The sequence below is a fragment of the Varroa destructor genome, unplaced genomic scaffold (genome assembly GCF_002443255.2).
Source record: "Varroa destructor unplaced genomic scaffold, Vdes_3.0 BEIS01000005.1, whole genome shotgun sequence".
In the NCBI taxonomy this organism is placed as follows: Eukaryota; Metazoa; Arthropoda; class Arachnida; order Mesostigmata; family Varroidae; genus Varroa; species Varroa destructor.
The window spans coordinates 32,333,373-32,349,325 of record NW_019211458.1 but is presented as its reverse complement, the minus strand read 5'-3'; the positions used below and the strand labels follow the sequence as shown (position 1 = coordinate 32,349,325).

Sequence of the window (15,953 nt, the reverse complement as noted above, 5' to 3'; positions counted from 1 at the left end):
TATATATATAATTATGAACTTGGGCGCTCGGAATCGCAAACAAAATCCTAGCTCAAAATAAATCTACATGTCTGTCCCAAGTTACCCCACGATGTCCTCTGCTCATCTCAGTCAAGGATTATCCCACAAGATTAGATCACTAACATCAAATTCGATCTAGCCGGCCCAGCTAGCCGTGAATGTCCTCAACCAACTAACTCTTGGCTGCCGAGTGCGTGTAACAAACAAAACACTTATGTATATAAATGCTACTCCTTGACCCGAGGCGATGTCATCTTTCATCCGAGTCTATTATCGAACATCTGCTGACACTAAAGTGGTCGGGAATCCCTGTTCTTTCTTACTCGAATGATGTTGCCAACTGCAATGATTCCCGACTACGCCTTACTTTTGTTGCTATTACTGCTGCAACAATCAATGATGATGAGGGTCAGTGGCACAGCTGTGTAAATAAGACGGTTTGTGATCTGATTTCCTCTGTGCTTATATATATATATACATATATCACAAAGTCTCACCTACGCTCGTTGCACTTGAACTGCCACCGGTCGCAAGTGAGAAAACGTAGACGAATAGATCTTCACAGTCCACGGGCGAATACCCACACAGCTCCGATGACTACTTTTGTAAAAGCGTCAATAAAAGCGCGTCATCCCAACATATTCGGATTTTGCGCTTTTATTGACGATCTTTTACCTGAACTAACGATGTCGCTGTGCAGACATGACACGTCCACCCGGACGCGTGATGTAACCGATAAAACCAAAATGTATGTCGCTTGTCACCGATAAGCAAACGGGTTCTCTCGCGCAAATGCGGGTGGACAGCTACAGTGGGACGTTGTTAGAAACAATCGAAATCCTTTGCGAAATAGTCTACGAACAAGCTATTGCAAGTTGTTTATCGCTAACATCCCATGGCAGCAGTCACGGCGACATTTGCACGGGACTCTCACGTGAACAAACAAGTATGTTTCAATCTTGTATCGCAGCCAATATGTCCATTCAAATGTAATAAACCATGCCTTGAACGCTTGATAGAAGGTTATAGAACAATCTACTCTTCATTGATGAAATGGTGTATGTAACAGACGTGCGTTTTTGTACACATCCGTCAGATGTACTGATCACACTCTGATGCCAGCGCTGTCAGACGGCATGTACTTGTCATTCGTATTTGTTTCAAATTTCTTGGTTAACTGTTTTTACCGGCGTCTGATATGTTCCACCAGGACTCTCACCTTTCAGAAATAGAAACTGAATCATAGAACATTGATCTAAATAGTATTTTTGCTTTAAAATTTATTATTCTCTGATGGCACTTAATTAGCTAATAGTTGATTTAAATATTTACCACATCTGATTTTCTAATACCATTTTGTTTAAAAACTGTCAACATTTCTCGACCAGTTTTCGTAGTTGTTTTACAGTGCCTAGAAGCTCTGTTCAAGTGAGGTACATCCCGAGAAATAAAGATCATCATAACATTTGCCCTCAAGATTAGTTAATTTAATCATTGAAAGTATTAGACAATAACATTTACCACGGCTATTTTTAACGAAAATCGTAGCGGATAATGTATTGGTTTGGGGTGCTCAATATATATCTATATAGATATATATATATTTTTACGGTCTTAACGCATAGGGAACTGTTTGATGAAGTAACTTTTATGAGTTGTAAAAGCTACTGAAAATCTTTACTCACCTAAATGATAGGTGCATATCATTCATTTTACTGTAGTATATACTCGGCCCTACGTCGGCTACAATCTGCGTTTGAGCTGAACGGAAGAAACCCCATATTTCAGCAAATGATGATACCGAATAAAAGTTATAGCTTTTAATATTAAACTATTACGATTTTAATAGAAAATAACTTGTGTGCCCCGCCTGCGTAAACGTGCAGGGAACTGACACTACTGCGTCCTAAGAGCTTTTTGAGAAACTATGTATGCTAAGCCTTATACGGTCTTCGAAACAACTAGCGACTAGAAGCATATAAAGCTAATACGTTAACCTAATTTGTTTATTTCGAAAAAAGTAACGATCTTAAATGCAACGAAGCATTCGACAGTTAATCAGCAGCCCATTGACTATACCGAATATTAGGGTGATAAAAATTTGTATCGCCTAGATACAGCATTAGACATTTTAACTACGAGGAAATCGCTCACTGCAATTACGGCTGCTGCAGGCGCAGGCACTCAACAGCAGGCCTCGAACCTTGATTACTCGTGTACAACCAAAAATATAAGTAACTTCTCCAGTTAACTTTTGTTCCGTGCCGAGTAATTATTCATTGTCAACTATGTCACACTCAACTGTGTGCGTGATTAAATAGTTTCAGGTCAATACGTCCTGAGCAACACATACTGCGACTGTATAATTATTAATACATACATGTTGACAGGTCACTAGCAGAATGATCTCGTGTCCTTCTGACAAAACCGTAGCTCTTTACTGTTAATGGTTTTCCCTCACAAAGCGTTAACTTACGGATTTAGAAATGAGCTAACGTGGAATCGATCAGACCAAATTGAACGTGTCCACCCAACACGCGTTTTTACCGAAAGAACTTGCCTATGCATCTAAGTATATCTAAGCGTTAGAACATTACTTCGAGTCTTTCCCAATCTGATGGCGTAAATTTCCTTAAATTATCATATTTATTACTATTGCACTACGGCCCTTGGCTAACTAACATTTTAGCGATAGAACTTGTTCGCACGCACCGTTTTAGTTTAAATTGAAAGCAAAAGGACAGCTTGTGTAACTTGAAACATATCCTAAATGTTTTCTATTCCCAGTGAACATCTTTATTTGAGCTTATGCCTAACTTCGGGGATTATTGTGACGTAAAGAAGTAAAATTTGCGTCACGCCACGTTGCCAGGTGAATTGTGATTAAGAATGACTTGTTTTTTCAGAATTTTTCAATAAGCCCATACTTTGATTAGCTAGAAAACGCAGTTAAACCTTAAAAAAATAGTAGTAAAAGGTAACAGTTAAATGGAAATAAACCAGACGTAAATATAATAATAATAATAATGTAACATGTTTAATTCTAATGTCGCCCATACTAGACGTGGTAAAATACGAGCGAATTTCATACGTGTATGGCATGAAGCAACCAGATCCGAATACGGCACCCCTTCCATATGAGCAGATCTATACGTGCTAGTCTATTAAGCCAATTTAATTTCGGGTCTATAATTGAACGCGCATGGAAAAATAATGGTGTTATCGAACGTACTTGCTGTTGCTGGAGAACGTCTGTCCGTGTCATAGGACGCCACTTCCGAGAGACGAACTACAGATGAAGACTCCACATCTGAAATTGGACAAAAACAATAGCAACAACAACAAAAAACAGTTTACAATATAGTCAGCATACAAACATCAGAAGCACGCATGTTTCCGGAAAAGATGAATTTGGTCGCAGAGATCATGAATGTATCCTTATCTCACCCTACGAATAATAGACAGGTTACTATTTAATCCGGTCGATTTTGACGATAGAGCTGACAAAGCAAATGAAAATCCCTGACTCCTACCTGACCATTACAAGGTGGTGAAACCTCCCTACATAATATCGAGTATATGACGCGAATTAATGAGACCAGTGGTGAACAGACACGATTAAATAAAAAAGCAAATTTTCATAAAAATATATTTAAAAGCAACGGACAAGCATGTTGAGACTCATGCCAAACACGAGGATGAATGTACAACATTACGACATGTTTGTAATGTGGTCAGTTCCTCGCCCATTTACTTGGAGACCCCACGCGACACGGCGTTTTGGAGAGACGAAATCCACGTAAAACAGGAGGGAATGCAAGCAAACGGAAACCTATGTCTTAGAAAACACCAAACTTTGTCATACAGACAAAAATATCAGAGTACTCAATTTGTGATCAGTCAATTAACTAAATTTTCTTATCGACGCTATAGGATAAACCATTATCGATCGTCATGAAGACAGGAAGACACACCAAAGCACGACACGACATGCGTGTAGGATATTTTCATCATTTGCAAACCGTCGAATACGATGCAGCGGTTGCATGAATACAATTTAGATCATTACAGATAAACGACAATCTATCTTCTCCGTACAATTTGAATAACTAAAAAAAAAACATTTAATTTAGAATTGAATAGCTAGCGACATGCGAAAACTACATTTATATGAGCCTCATACATCAGAGACTCATTCATGTATGTATTCATATGCGTATGATTAAGGTTTTTACGTAATGATGAACCTAAAGACTTGTTTGGCTGCTATTCGTTTCGTCTTTTGTATATACTGTATTAGGAAAATCAACTCAGTCTGGCTGTTACATTGGCAGCGGCCATGAGCAAACTTATCGAAGCTTTGAAATCTAGTATATGAAGATTTTATATATTTTATCAAAAATCTCTTGTACCTTGAGAGTGCCATGAAAATTACTCAACCACATCCGTTGAAAAAATACCACAAAAAAATATTATTAATCCTAATAAGTTGTTTATCATCAATTATCATGCAAATGCGGATTCTTTTATGCTAGATACGAAACCACGAAAAACTTAAACATTTCTGCATCGTATGTCCCTTTTGTAGGAAGCTTCAAGAAGTCAACCAAACTGTTTGATATTCTTTTAAATAACTTTTCCAACTATGTTATAATTCTTCAAATTGATTATTAGCAAAGCGCTCCCAAAACAAAAAAATATTTAACTAGTTTTAAAAATCCCGTCGCGTCCATTTTCGAAAGGGTTATGGATTATAAAAGCTAATAAAACGCCTCTATTCAACAATCAGAATACGAACGAGCATGTACCTCTACCAGCGCGTTATTTCTTAGTGGATTTTTTGCCCTCTCCTATTTAATCTTACTAGATAGCTGTTTACTCTATACAGTGGCCTAAGGTTAGAATATAGACAAATTAGAATATAGGCCAAAACCTGCCGTTGTTTGGTACTTTATCGGCAACTCGACCGCTACGCTTCAACTAAATAAAGCTAGAAATTTCACTGTCATCGTCATTAGCATCTGGCCTTCTACTAGAAAGTTTCGATGTCTGTTCCATTGTAATGTCGCGGCACAGCAAAAATTTTGGAAACACAATTGAAAAGGATCAGGATAGATATGTCATTAAGAAGAAACAAATGCTTCCTTTTTCGAACCTTCGTTCGTTCACCAACAAACTAAAAGGAAGCTGTAATAACTGATATGAAAGGTGAGCTAACTATGGCAAACGTGTCTGCAACGACGCAGGCAACCGACGACAGTTTGTAGCACAAAACTAAAGCAAAAATAGTACTTCATTATCAGCGATACTCTACTACTAGTCATCGCATTTTTAAACACGAACGATGTACGCCATATATAATTACATGTCCGTGTGACTCTCTTTCGCGTGCACAATGGCCATAATCCTCCCCTCAGACGGGTTAACTCCTCTGTGGAGTCTTTGAACACTGCAATATTGCACATTGATGGGTCATCCAGCCGGAGCTGAACGGTGGACAGATTCCGGAGAAGATTCAGCTGAAGGGGCGTTTCTGCGTTCCTCTGTAACTACTATAATCTTACTGACTAATAATATTTATACTAAGTATAAGCAACAGCAGGCTTCACCTGTGTGTAAAAAGCTGCAAACGGCGACGCCGTCTGAGAGAAATAGGTTAGTATATGCTATCATAATAGCAGTAATCCTGAGCTATAAACGCAGTTACCCAAACCGACCTGAACTGAGCTGTATTAACAGCTCTACCTGAACTAAAAACCTGTTCAAACGTCTTTCTAGATACGACCCAACATATTTGCCCGTTGACGTATGTTACACCATGCAGTACTAGTGAAAGCTCATCAATAAACAAAACAAAAACTGACGCAGTGAATCCTTAACACTATCGGTGTCAGCTCATCTTTCGTATTATTTATGTCGCACATCAAAATAAGTTGGCTTATCGTATTAAACAGCCGTACGCAATGCTTTGACGCTGTCCAGCGCAGTGCTGAACAAAGGTACAGATGCAGACCAAACAAGGAAACAACGCCAAATACGTCTCTCTACGAAAAAAACCTTATAACTGCGCGGAGATAGTAAGCGAATATCAGGGGCTGTTATGGCGAAAAACATGAGACACCTCCTGACCTGGCTGAACGAGTGGGTGGTTAGTCAAATTTATGTCGTGCAACTATCCATCATATATATATATATTGGCGATCAAATCCACCTTGGAAGGCTGCGCGTTTAATCGCCAAGCTATATGCTACGACGCGACAAACAAACTGGAGTGATTAGGAAGAAACGTAAAATGACAGTGATAATATCTGTTGATCAATACAGTAATCGTGTGGAATCAGTGAGACGCGTGTCTTTTTGTCCTAGAAATTCTAGTATCGAGGAAGCTTCGTTCATTGCTATGAAGGTGTTAAATTAAAGTAAAAAAATTAATATAGTTAAGCACTCTCAAGCCACTATCAAACTAAACAGCCGAGCGCCAAAGACTTTTTTTTTTTCTATTTCGCTCGTTAAATTTCTATCGTCGCATTCACTGAGTTTGCTCTCAGATGTCGGACGCTTTAATTCTACGGGTCATCATTTACATACTGAAATGCCACAAGAATCAGATCGAAATCGCGGTATAATCTTGCCCTCTTTAATTGTGAACGTTTCTAGGGATGCACACACGTACGGTGGAGCAGGCATGGCCTTCGATCATCGATCGATTCAAAAATTCCTATGCGGAAATAAGCAGACACAGTTTTCTAACAGTTTTAACTATCCGAGCTGGCATACTTTAATAGTAACGCTGATAATTCTATGCCGTTCGAAATAAGATAAAAGAAAGGCTCACAATAATATACTAATGTTATTTTTCTCAATATCGTTGATACATCTGTTGGCCAACATTGTTAACAGACATCTCGAAAACGAATATATATTATAGGTGTTTCATAGTTGATAAAGATCACATAGAAACATTTATTTAATGTATTACGTTAGCGTATGAGCTTGAAGCATATTGCTGTTATTGCTATTACGTTAATAAAAAAATCGCGTACGTCCCGCATATCCAGCCCTCAATATGGCATGTGTGTTTGGCAACTTCACGTCAAGGCACACGCCGTTGAGCACTTTAAATAGGTTCATCTACACGTGACTTGTAAGTTTGATAGTGTAGAATCATTAAAACTTCGAAGATTACACTATTTTTTTTTAATCTTTTTTAGTGAATTTACACTTATTCATTTTATGTATCGAACAGCCTATTCGACTTTAGAGTTTGCTGATAGATAAGCTTATTTCTTACCCACTGCTAACTTGTGGGAAGTACAAGCAGTAAACAGATGATTAATCTGGCCTTCAAAGACTAGTTGATAGAGCTAAGACGCCTACAAACAACGACGTCACATGGGAATTGAGCGATGTCGTGGTCAGGAAGACTAACTTCTGTCATAAAGGAATGCACTGCAGAAACGCAGTGTAGAATGCGCTCATTGCCATTAAAGAAAACATCGAACGGCTGGTAGAAAGTAAGCAAACACGAAAAGCAAATATGTCCCATTCTATCTTAGAAGTAAGTATTGGTTTGGACTCTAAGTCATCGCGTGTTTATGTTGTTCAAAATATTTCTTTTTCATCTTAATTATCTCCTTTGCGTGCATCGTTATTTTAAAACTTTTGGTCTTTTCTAAAAGCGTGTGTTTTGACTAAGAAAAGAGCCCTGTTTTTTTCGCATAATACTGGAGAAAGGTGCATTTTCGACCCTGTTTTGTTATACTTCATATTTCTCTGAGATCAGACTCAACGTGAAGCATTGAAAAGAATTTCTGCAGTGGACGAAAAAAATCGAACGTTGGTTTGTGAAAAAAGTGTCAAGACCGGGAGTGAACGACCGCTTGAGCTCGACCTAGAGGTACTGTCGAGGAATGCTAGCTGCTAGGAGATGCACACATCGGTTAAAAGCTTGAGTCGATTTTAGACAACAACCGTGATACATTATAAGAGGTTCTGAATAAGCGGCAAAGCCAACTTAACAGCTCACTATTTAATATAATGGCTTTACTTTGCATTTCCATTATTGATCTGTGACCCAAGGCAGTCGTTGCTAATAACGATACGTTTACAGTAGCGCGTTTTACAGTCGGTATTTATCGATGAAGTTCGCTTTTGTTTATCTACGTGCAGCAAGGTTTTACCGAACATAAGCTATATAACATTCTTAAGAAGCCCAATTAGTTAGTTAACTAAGACGCGTCAAACATGAGGAGGATAACATACGTACACCTATTCATGTCGTCTATGCACATAGGCAGCAGATACCTGGGCACAACTAGCCAAAACTAGCAAATGACTCACATATAATTGTTTATTATAAAAAAAATAATCATATTGGCAGCATAAGAAATTTCTGGTGATATAATAAATCCAATAAAAAGGTTTACAAGGGACTTCCCGGTTATCCTTTTTGCTGTAACTGTCGGGTAAAGGCAACAGTTCTTTTGTACAGGCACCGTCGAGGTCATGCACACTAAATCGTTATACCGCAGGGCAAATTTGTCTATCGGTAGACGGGCACCGATTATTTTCACGGCGAGCCGGCCTTCGCAAGTAACGCAAGCCTGCTTCACCGCTGTTGGACCATGCAAATATAATGTGACTCTCCTTTTAGTTAACAGGCGACGGACATATATTTATTCTATGTGGGAATATAATTTCAACAGCAAAAACGCTAAAACTAACCTACTCGCATCATACCCGGCAGGAACAACTTGGCATCGTATAGATATTTGACATCTACATTTAATAGTCCTTAAGTGTGTGCATGCTAATATCCTTGATGAATACTCAGTATATCGCGTGCACCAATTTGACGCTGGCAAACACGTCTATCCTCTTCCCGTAAGAATAGAACTCCCGTTTTAAGCAACCGCAGGTGGTCGCCACAACAACAGACTCCGAGGTAAGAACACTCACCATAGTATTACCGAAGGACCGCGCCATGCCTGAAGCTTATTGTTAGTAAAATGACGCTTACCGGTAATCCTAGCTTGTTCCGTAATGACTCACTTGGGAGACAGTTCAACAATTAACTGCGGGCCTTTTTCCTATCAAAACGGAAAATATCGCCTCCTTTGACAAACAGGGTTTATGCTCTGACATATCGAACCTAGATGCTCTTGCATCCTGCCTCGCAGAAAGGCCCTATAAGCAAAGCACTGTCTCAGCGCTCGGAGAACGAACAAATGAGGTCCAGCCAACGAGCTCGAAAATGAAATTACTTTCTAAGACCCTCATCAGCCAGCGCACTAAGGAAAGAAGGCTTGTATCCTGCAACACCAAACGCATATTATCGGTTCGTACACGTACGATTCGTACGGCGCGTGTTGCCCTTCGACGATGCGACATCTTCAGGCAACCTTATCTTCGCGCTTCGTTCGACGTTGATAGAGCGCGAATGGTCATCCTCAAGCGACTTAGGCTAAACCACGAGTGAAGCAAGCAATCATAAACACCCCGAATCGAAGTGTACATAGAAGCATATGTAGATATGTCATATGAGTCTATTAAGCATTTGACATTAGCACTCGAAAACATAGTATTTGTAGTCAAAGAAGAAATCGCCGAGAAAATACAAACGAATGCGGCGCAACCACTATTATATAAAGCGACATCGGTGTTAAACAATCAGTAATCCAACGAGTAGCCTGGATGCAGTGTGAATGAAGCATCAAACCATAAACACCACGAAAAAGTTACAGGACATGCGCATGGATACGAACAAGCGTGTACATATCAAAATAAAAAAACGTTGGTGTCGTTTCCGCTGATTGCTCAAGCCTGAACGGTAGCATATTTCCGGCTTCGAGCAGTCTAGAAAAGAAAAAAGGTAGGCTTATATGTACTAATTATGTCTTTATTCAGAGTTTTTGTTTTTAGTACAGATGCCACTCATAATAAAATGGAATGATATATTTATCTACATATAATGTTGGCGACTAATAGCAGTGTCCTTAGTGTCCTTAAATAGATATAAAAAAACGAGCCTAGCCACCAAGAAAAATGTTTTTGTTGGCTTACTTGATTGTAGTAAATGTTGCATAATGGTCTTCGGTTAATATGCATTGGCATTGACTAATACTCATGCTATACATTTACATAAAATAGAAAACACGATTAAAGCGCTTACGGCTAACGGCGGTATTCATGATATCGGAGTTATCAGAATATTTAACAACACAGGATAAATTTAAAAAGCAGATTTATATGCGTATAACAACGCGGCGCAATCGCCAATTGGACGGCGAACAACTAAACTGACATAAAAAATCTTCTCAATTTCGTTTAAACTTTCCGTTCTACTTCTTAACGAAACAACCATAATTCATGATAAGAAAAACATGATAGTTATCTTTTGAGTTTTGACAAACTCAGCTTCACCAACAGATCAGCAAAAATTCTAGCCATAGCGTTTTATATATTATTGAGTCCCTCTCATTGAGTTACCATTAAAATAAATGTTATAATGATTACGCTGATGACTAATAAAAATCATAATTATCAGCATGCTTATTGTTACAACACCTATTGTTGCTGATGCTACGGTTAGACTGTAGCAATGATAAATAGTGATGACACCGACGAGCTATTTTTTTTTGCATTAGTTGCTGATTGCCGCACCTGGGTATTTATCTAATTCTATAATCGTCGAAAGTGGGATGAAACTCAACGCGGACCACGACATTTTACGCCTGCGAACGTTCAAGGAAATGTTGTAACTGATAGACTGCTAGGAACTGCGTATGTGTATTTCGTGTTCCTCACGCATGAGGGAATGCTGTCAGATAGCCATTCTTTCAGACTCTGTGATTGCTTCCATTCGATCTGGAGCTCAATCGCGGTAAATCGCAGCAATCGGAATATCGACCCACATGGTAGTGATCAGAACGGATCAGAACTTTTCAGAGCCCGGTCATTAGACAAACTGTCGGAGTGGACAAAAGTCGTCAAACTCGTCCATCCACCTTGACATAACCGTGCAGAGCTAGGGACGATAGATGGAAACAATAATTATACCAATTAACAACAGCGGATTGTATAAGCAAAGCTTTGAAACGCATATTAGCTTGGATCAAACAACATTCGCAGCCAATACGCGCGATGAACGACCATACTGCTGCTTTCATCCTGACTGCACACCACTTAACCGAAAGCCAGGCATATGTTCAGATCTTTCTTAGTGTTTTTCATAACTACACCGGCCGTAGATAATCGTTTAAATGTGACAATTGATAAAGCCATAAGAAGAAAACGTGAGGACAGATATTACCTTACCTTAAAACAGGCGATGCTTAGTTAGCACATCGATCCAAATAGGAATGCCTTTTCGAGCAGGGTTCTGAAGTCAAGCAATCCTGACGCTGTTGTTACCTACAGATTGTTATCATATTTATATGATTAAGTCGAACTCTGTTGTCTCGTAGGACAAAGATGATCAATGCGTATATATCCAACAGCAACAAATATTTATAATTCAGGGCTGATCGTTATTAAAACATTTCGTAAAAAAAGTTTGTTACTTCAGCGTGTTATGGTTGCTTAACGTCTGCCATTGTCATCACAATTTTTTCAGGGATCAATCTAGATAAATTAATTCATCTTCCGATTTTTGTGACCAATATTGCCGGTTTCTGTTTCGCGGTTGAATCCTACCAGCACAAAAGAAAGTGTGTCGACGCTCAACTTCAAATCTGAATTTCTTTTCTACATGTCCCTAAATTAAGTAGGCAAACATGCACCACAATTTAAACCAAGCTAAAGGCTCAACCCCACCAAATCAATCGCAAATCAACAATCTCTTTACTTATGAACTACCTGACCATACACGTCGATGCGTTTGTGCCACCTAAACTCACTATGTAGCCTTATACTATCCCATACGATTGTATTAGGCGAATACTAACATGTGGATCCTTTGGTACGACATCCGCAAGCCAGTCGCAGCTTTTCTGCAATGTCTTGCCATCTGCGACAGCATTAGGTCATTCTAAAGATGACATTATGCACATACAGATAATATTAGTAGCCCGTGTACGGAAGTACATCAATATACGCTAAGTTACTCTATCGAACTCAACCGATCTCACTTCATACACTGTATTAAGAACGATATTCACCGCTAAGAGCACTACCTTGTTCCACACATATACACCCTCAATCGCACAATACGTGACTCAGATTAGAGCTGTATTACTAGCAGATTACCAAACGACCTTATATCCCATTGCTGTTTCTGAACTATCGTTTTCGTATAGATGCATTGCCAACAAGAAACCGCTGCATGTTAACTACGGAAACAGTAGTATAAAAATCTAGGCGTGAGGACTCGCACTTTATGCAAATGAAGTCTGATCAGGGTACAACGTGTCACCCGGGCGCGATTGCCACTTAGCCAAAACACAATTCCACTAGCTTCTGGTAAAGAGCATCTCGTACTCACAACTACGACGTTATTAAATATAACATAACCAATGAGCCGATAATGGCGGCGATGTTTGGACATCAGATGTTTTCTCCCACGTGAGATCATCAACCAACGCTCAATGCAACATACGTCTGCCTCATTTCAAGTAGCCAGCATCCGCACTATTGCGACCCCTCATTCGCTAAATCCAAGTCTCAACATAAAAGCAGAAGCCAATTAGAGGAGTTCTGCCGAGTCTTGGCAACAACTGCTTTCGTCACTGTTCGCTTACTTGCATCGAACACAGTTAGAGCGTTGGTCAAGCTGGACTCATTGTTACCGCGATGATTTAAGTGGCGAAAGAACGGCTGCGACTCTTCCTACATAAACGACATTCACAAGCAATATCTTGGCCGATTTCGTCTAAGGAGCTTCTCTTCTCAAGCGATTACCAAGTACCAGCTGCAGCCACATAACTGGCAAACGACAAATCATAGGTAACTTACTTGCTTGTTGGAAGTACTTCTGCCGCTCCTGCTTCGCAGCTGAAACGATTGCGAATCACGAGGCTTGATCCATGTCAGCCCACGTGAAGTAACTGGAGCGCATGTAGATGTTCACAGTGCCATAAGCACTGTCCAACAAAACGCAATGCGACCAGAGCATTTATATTAATATCAACTTATGCGCAATGGCCACAAACGGTGCGATGTTACTAGACCAACTGGACTAAAGGGAGGTGACACCGACACCGCCGCATTCCCCCCCCCCCCGCCCCGATGAAAGCAACGCATACAATGATAATAATGATAAAGGAGGAGCCAAGTATCTGTTTTAGAGTATATTGGTGATAATCGGTGCAAGCTTTCTCTTCGAGAAAGAAAGGGGTTCATGAAGATTCGTAGAACATCAAAGGTGCAATCATTGAGATTCACTTGTGGAATTACAAGACACATAAGAGGAATATGTATTCTGGACAATCGTGTATGATGTTGCGTGATGAGCTGATTAAGTTGCGTTCTAGCCAATAAACCTGCACATAATGTCACTCTGTAACGGAATATTTTTGACTGAGTATAGAGGAACAGATCGTGTTCGTTAAATTTCTCGATTAGGTGGTGTTTCAAAGACACTCCCAGAGAAAAGCTCAAGTCAAAATTTTTGGAGACTCTTTTTGGGTAAACATTTTTTTAAGATAGTAATCCAGGACAGAGTTGGGGAGTCTTTCATTTGTTCGTGCATGCTATGTCAAAGAAATATAATTATCGAGACAAGACCAGTAAGCGCAAGATTCCTTTAACCATAGGTAACAAGTGGAAAAAATGAAAAATATGGGAATGCTTATACATTCTCATAAACACTTCATTTGTAGAATAAATTTATATTCTTCTGTCTGATTGGGCATAGTCGTTTGAGCTAAATTATCACTCAGCTGCCCGAAGTTATTAAAAACTAGCTTAAAAGTAACTGCTCGCTTTTTTATTAGTACCACGATTCGTAGGGGTCAATGCTAACTTCGTAATGCTAACTGAGCATTGAGGACTAAGTTCAGTGGTATAACCAATAAAAGTAGATTAATTTACCTGAAAATTAACTTAAAGAAATTTCAAATTCCTATAAATACCTTTGATACGCATTTTGAATAAATACCCCTGATAAGCCGGTGCCAACATTAATAGTCGTTTGCTCTATTTTTTCGCCCCTTTGCCACTGGCTCCCAACTGCTTAGATCAGATTCCCTTTTATGTTGCTATGTCGTAAAGCTTTCGTGTCTCATTATTTCAACACAAAATCAACGGCTGTTTTCTTCAAAGTAATTTTTACTGTTAAAAAGAGAAAATTGGGGCCTTTGTTCTAATCAATCCATCACGTTGGCAACGATTACAGCTTTTAAAAACAAATATGGTGTCGACGTGGATTAAGAATACAAATATCATTACATTTTTAGGCTGCCAGGCAGAAATTGGTTATCTGAAAACGGATTATCAGCTTTCCACAACAGGCGAGTAACTTAGATATGTTGCCCTAGTTGTTAAACGAATGTATTTCGGCTACTTATACAACACGCCTCGTAAATGCAAAGTTATAATCGATGCGGTAGCCTTCGGCAAATGGCCGCATCGTTTAGTGGATCGCTAATATAATCAATCATCCGTGTAAAATAATGGGACCATCGTGCGGAATGTGGCATTTTGCTCTGCTACTATAAAACGCAAATATGAGAATAAAATGACGCTTTTATAACCAACCACTTTCAAAGCCAGTTAAACGGCGGAATTGTATTAGTGATTACATGAATAAAATTCTAATATTGGTTTGTTAATGTCTGGTAGATAACATAAGCGGAGTATATTTTTATTTTGAGAAGTTACGGTTGAACTCAACAGATGCAAGTGGAGTATAACCATAACCCGGTTTATGGAGTGGGAGCTAGTCTTCTGCATAGTCAAACTATTGGTCATCTTGGCTGGAAAACATATCTCCTTCATGGCTAACAATTATTTCGATAAATCAAAATGTTAACATTGAATGGCCCGTTAAATCGTCGCTACTGTCAGATACAGCTCCATTTGACGCACTGTTTTACTTTGAATAGGTAGTGCTTTATTCTCTCGTTGTTCTTCGTGTTTTACAAACAGTAAAAGTTGTCCCAACCAACAGAATTTCTCTTCATTGATCACATGATTCTAATTGGTGTTTTATGAGTGTAGCCGTTTTTGAGATAATTCGATATAAAATTATATCGTTTTTTTACTTATTTCTCCTTCGGTTGTACCAAATAAATGTACGGCAAAAGCAACAATACGTAGCATATGTATGGATCACGTAACAATTAATGCTTTAGCCAAAATCTTTATGTAGCAGCATTTGCCCCCTACAATTTAGCACTCGGGACAATTTGTTGCTGAACGTATCGCAAAAGAAACACTAAGCACTTAATCATTTGCGACATATTAGTTATGATTAAGTACGCATGACACCCAATCACACAATAATGAAATGTTGCTGTTCGTTCTTATCAGAACGTATGTGAATAAATCGGTTACATCCGTGTGAGCATACTCTCATTGCAGCCTGTTATTCTTCCTTAAGCCCTTGATGAATTGGCAGCCAAAACCTAGCTGATAACGTGTCAAAGCGGCACAGCTTAGCTAACGCTGGACACCGACTAACTGATGCTGAACCTACAGAAAGAAGCAGCACTATCATGCAGAAATATGGGTCAAGTTATGATTATTTAAGAGAAACTGGATAATAAAGATCACGCTATGAAACAATTGATGAGCTTGTTTTCAATACAATACGCGGAAATTGGATGCTGCATGAATACAAACGTGCATTCGACATATCATCTTTGTTCCCACTGTGAACGTAGTAAAAGATATTATAGTATTCACAAACTACGTATATAACCAATTCTAACGTTCATATCGTAACCAAAAATTTGTAGCTCGTTTGTCAAAACAACCACGCAAAACATTCAGGA

The 15,953-nt window shown here is 39.1% G+C and overlaps 1 protein-coding gene across 10 annotated transcripts in view; it reads right to left on the bottom strand.

Moving 5' to 3' along the window:
• Stim (stromal interaction molecule) overlaps positions 1-15,953 on the bottom strand; it is a 37,937-nt gene that overhangs the window by 17,499 nt on the left and 4,485 nt on the right. For 7 of the 10 annotated variants that reach the window (XR_002673905.2, XM_022808441.2, XM_022808445.2 and 4 more), the window contains exon 2: positions 3,254-3,331. Coding sequence is in view for 7 of the 10 variants with exons in the window: in XM_022808441.2 (XP_022664176.1) it covers positions 3,254-3,331 (78 nt within the window). In the remaining 3 variants the exon portion in view is untranslated. Of the gene's footprint in view, positions 1-3,253; positions 3,332-8,745; positions 8,771-9,040; positions 9,228-11,337; positions 11,434-15,953 lie in introns of those variants that run through there. The other 3 variants (XM_086990146.1, XM_086990147.1, XM_086990144.1) reach the window with 3 other exon arrangements.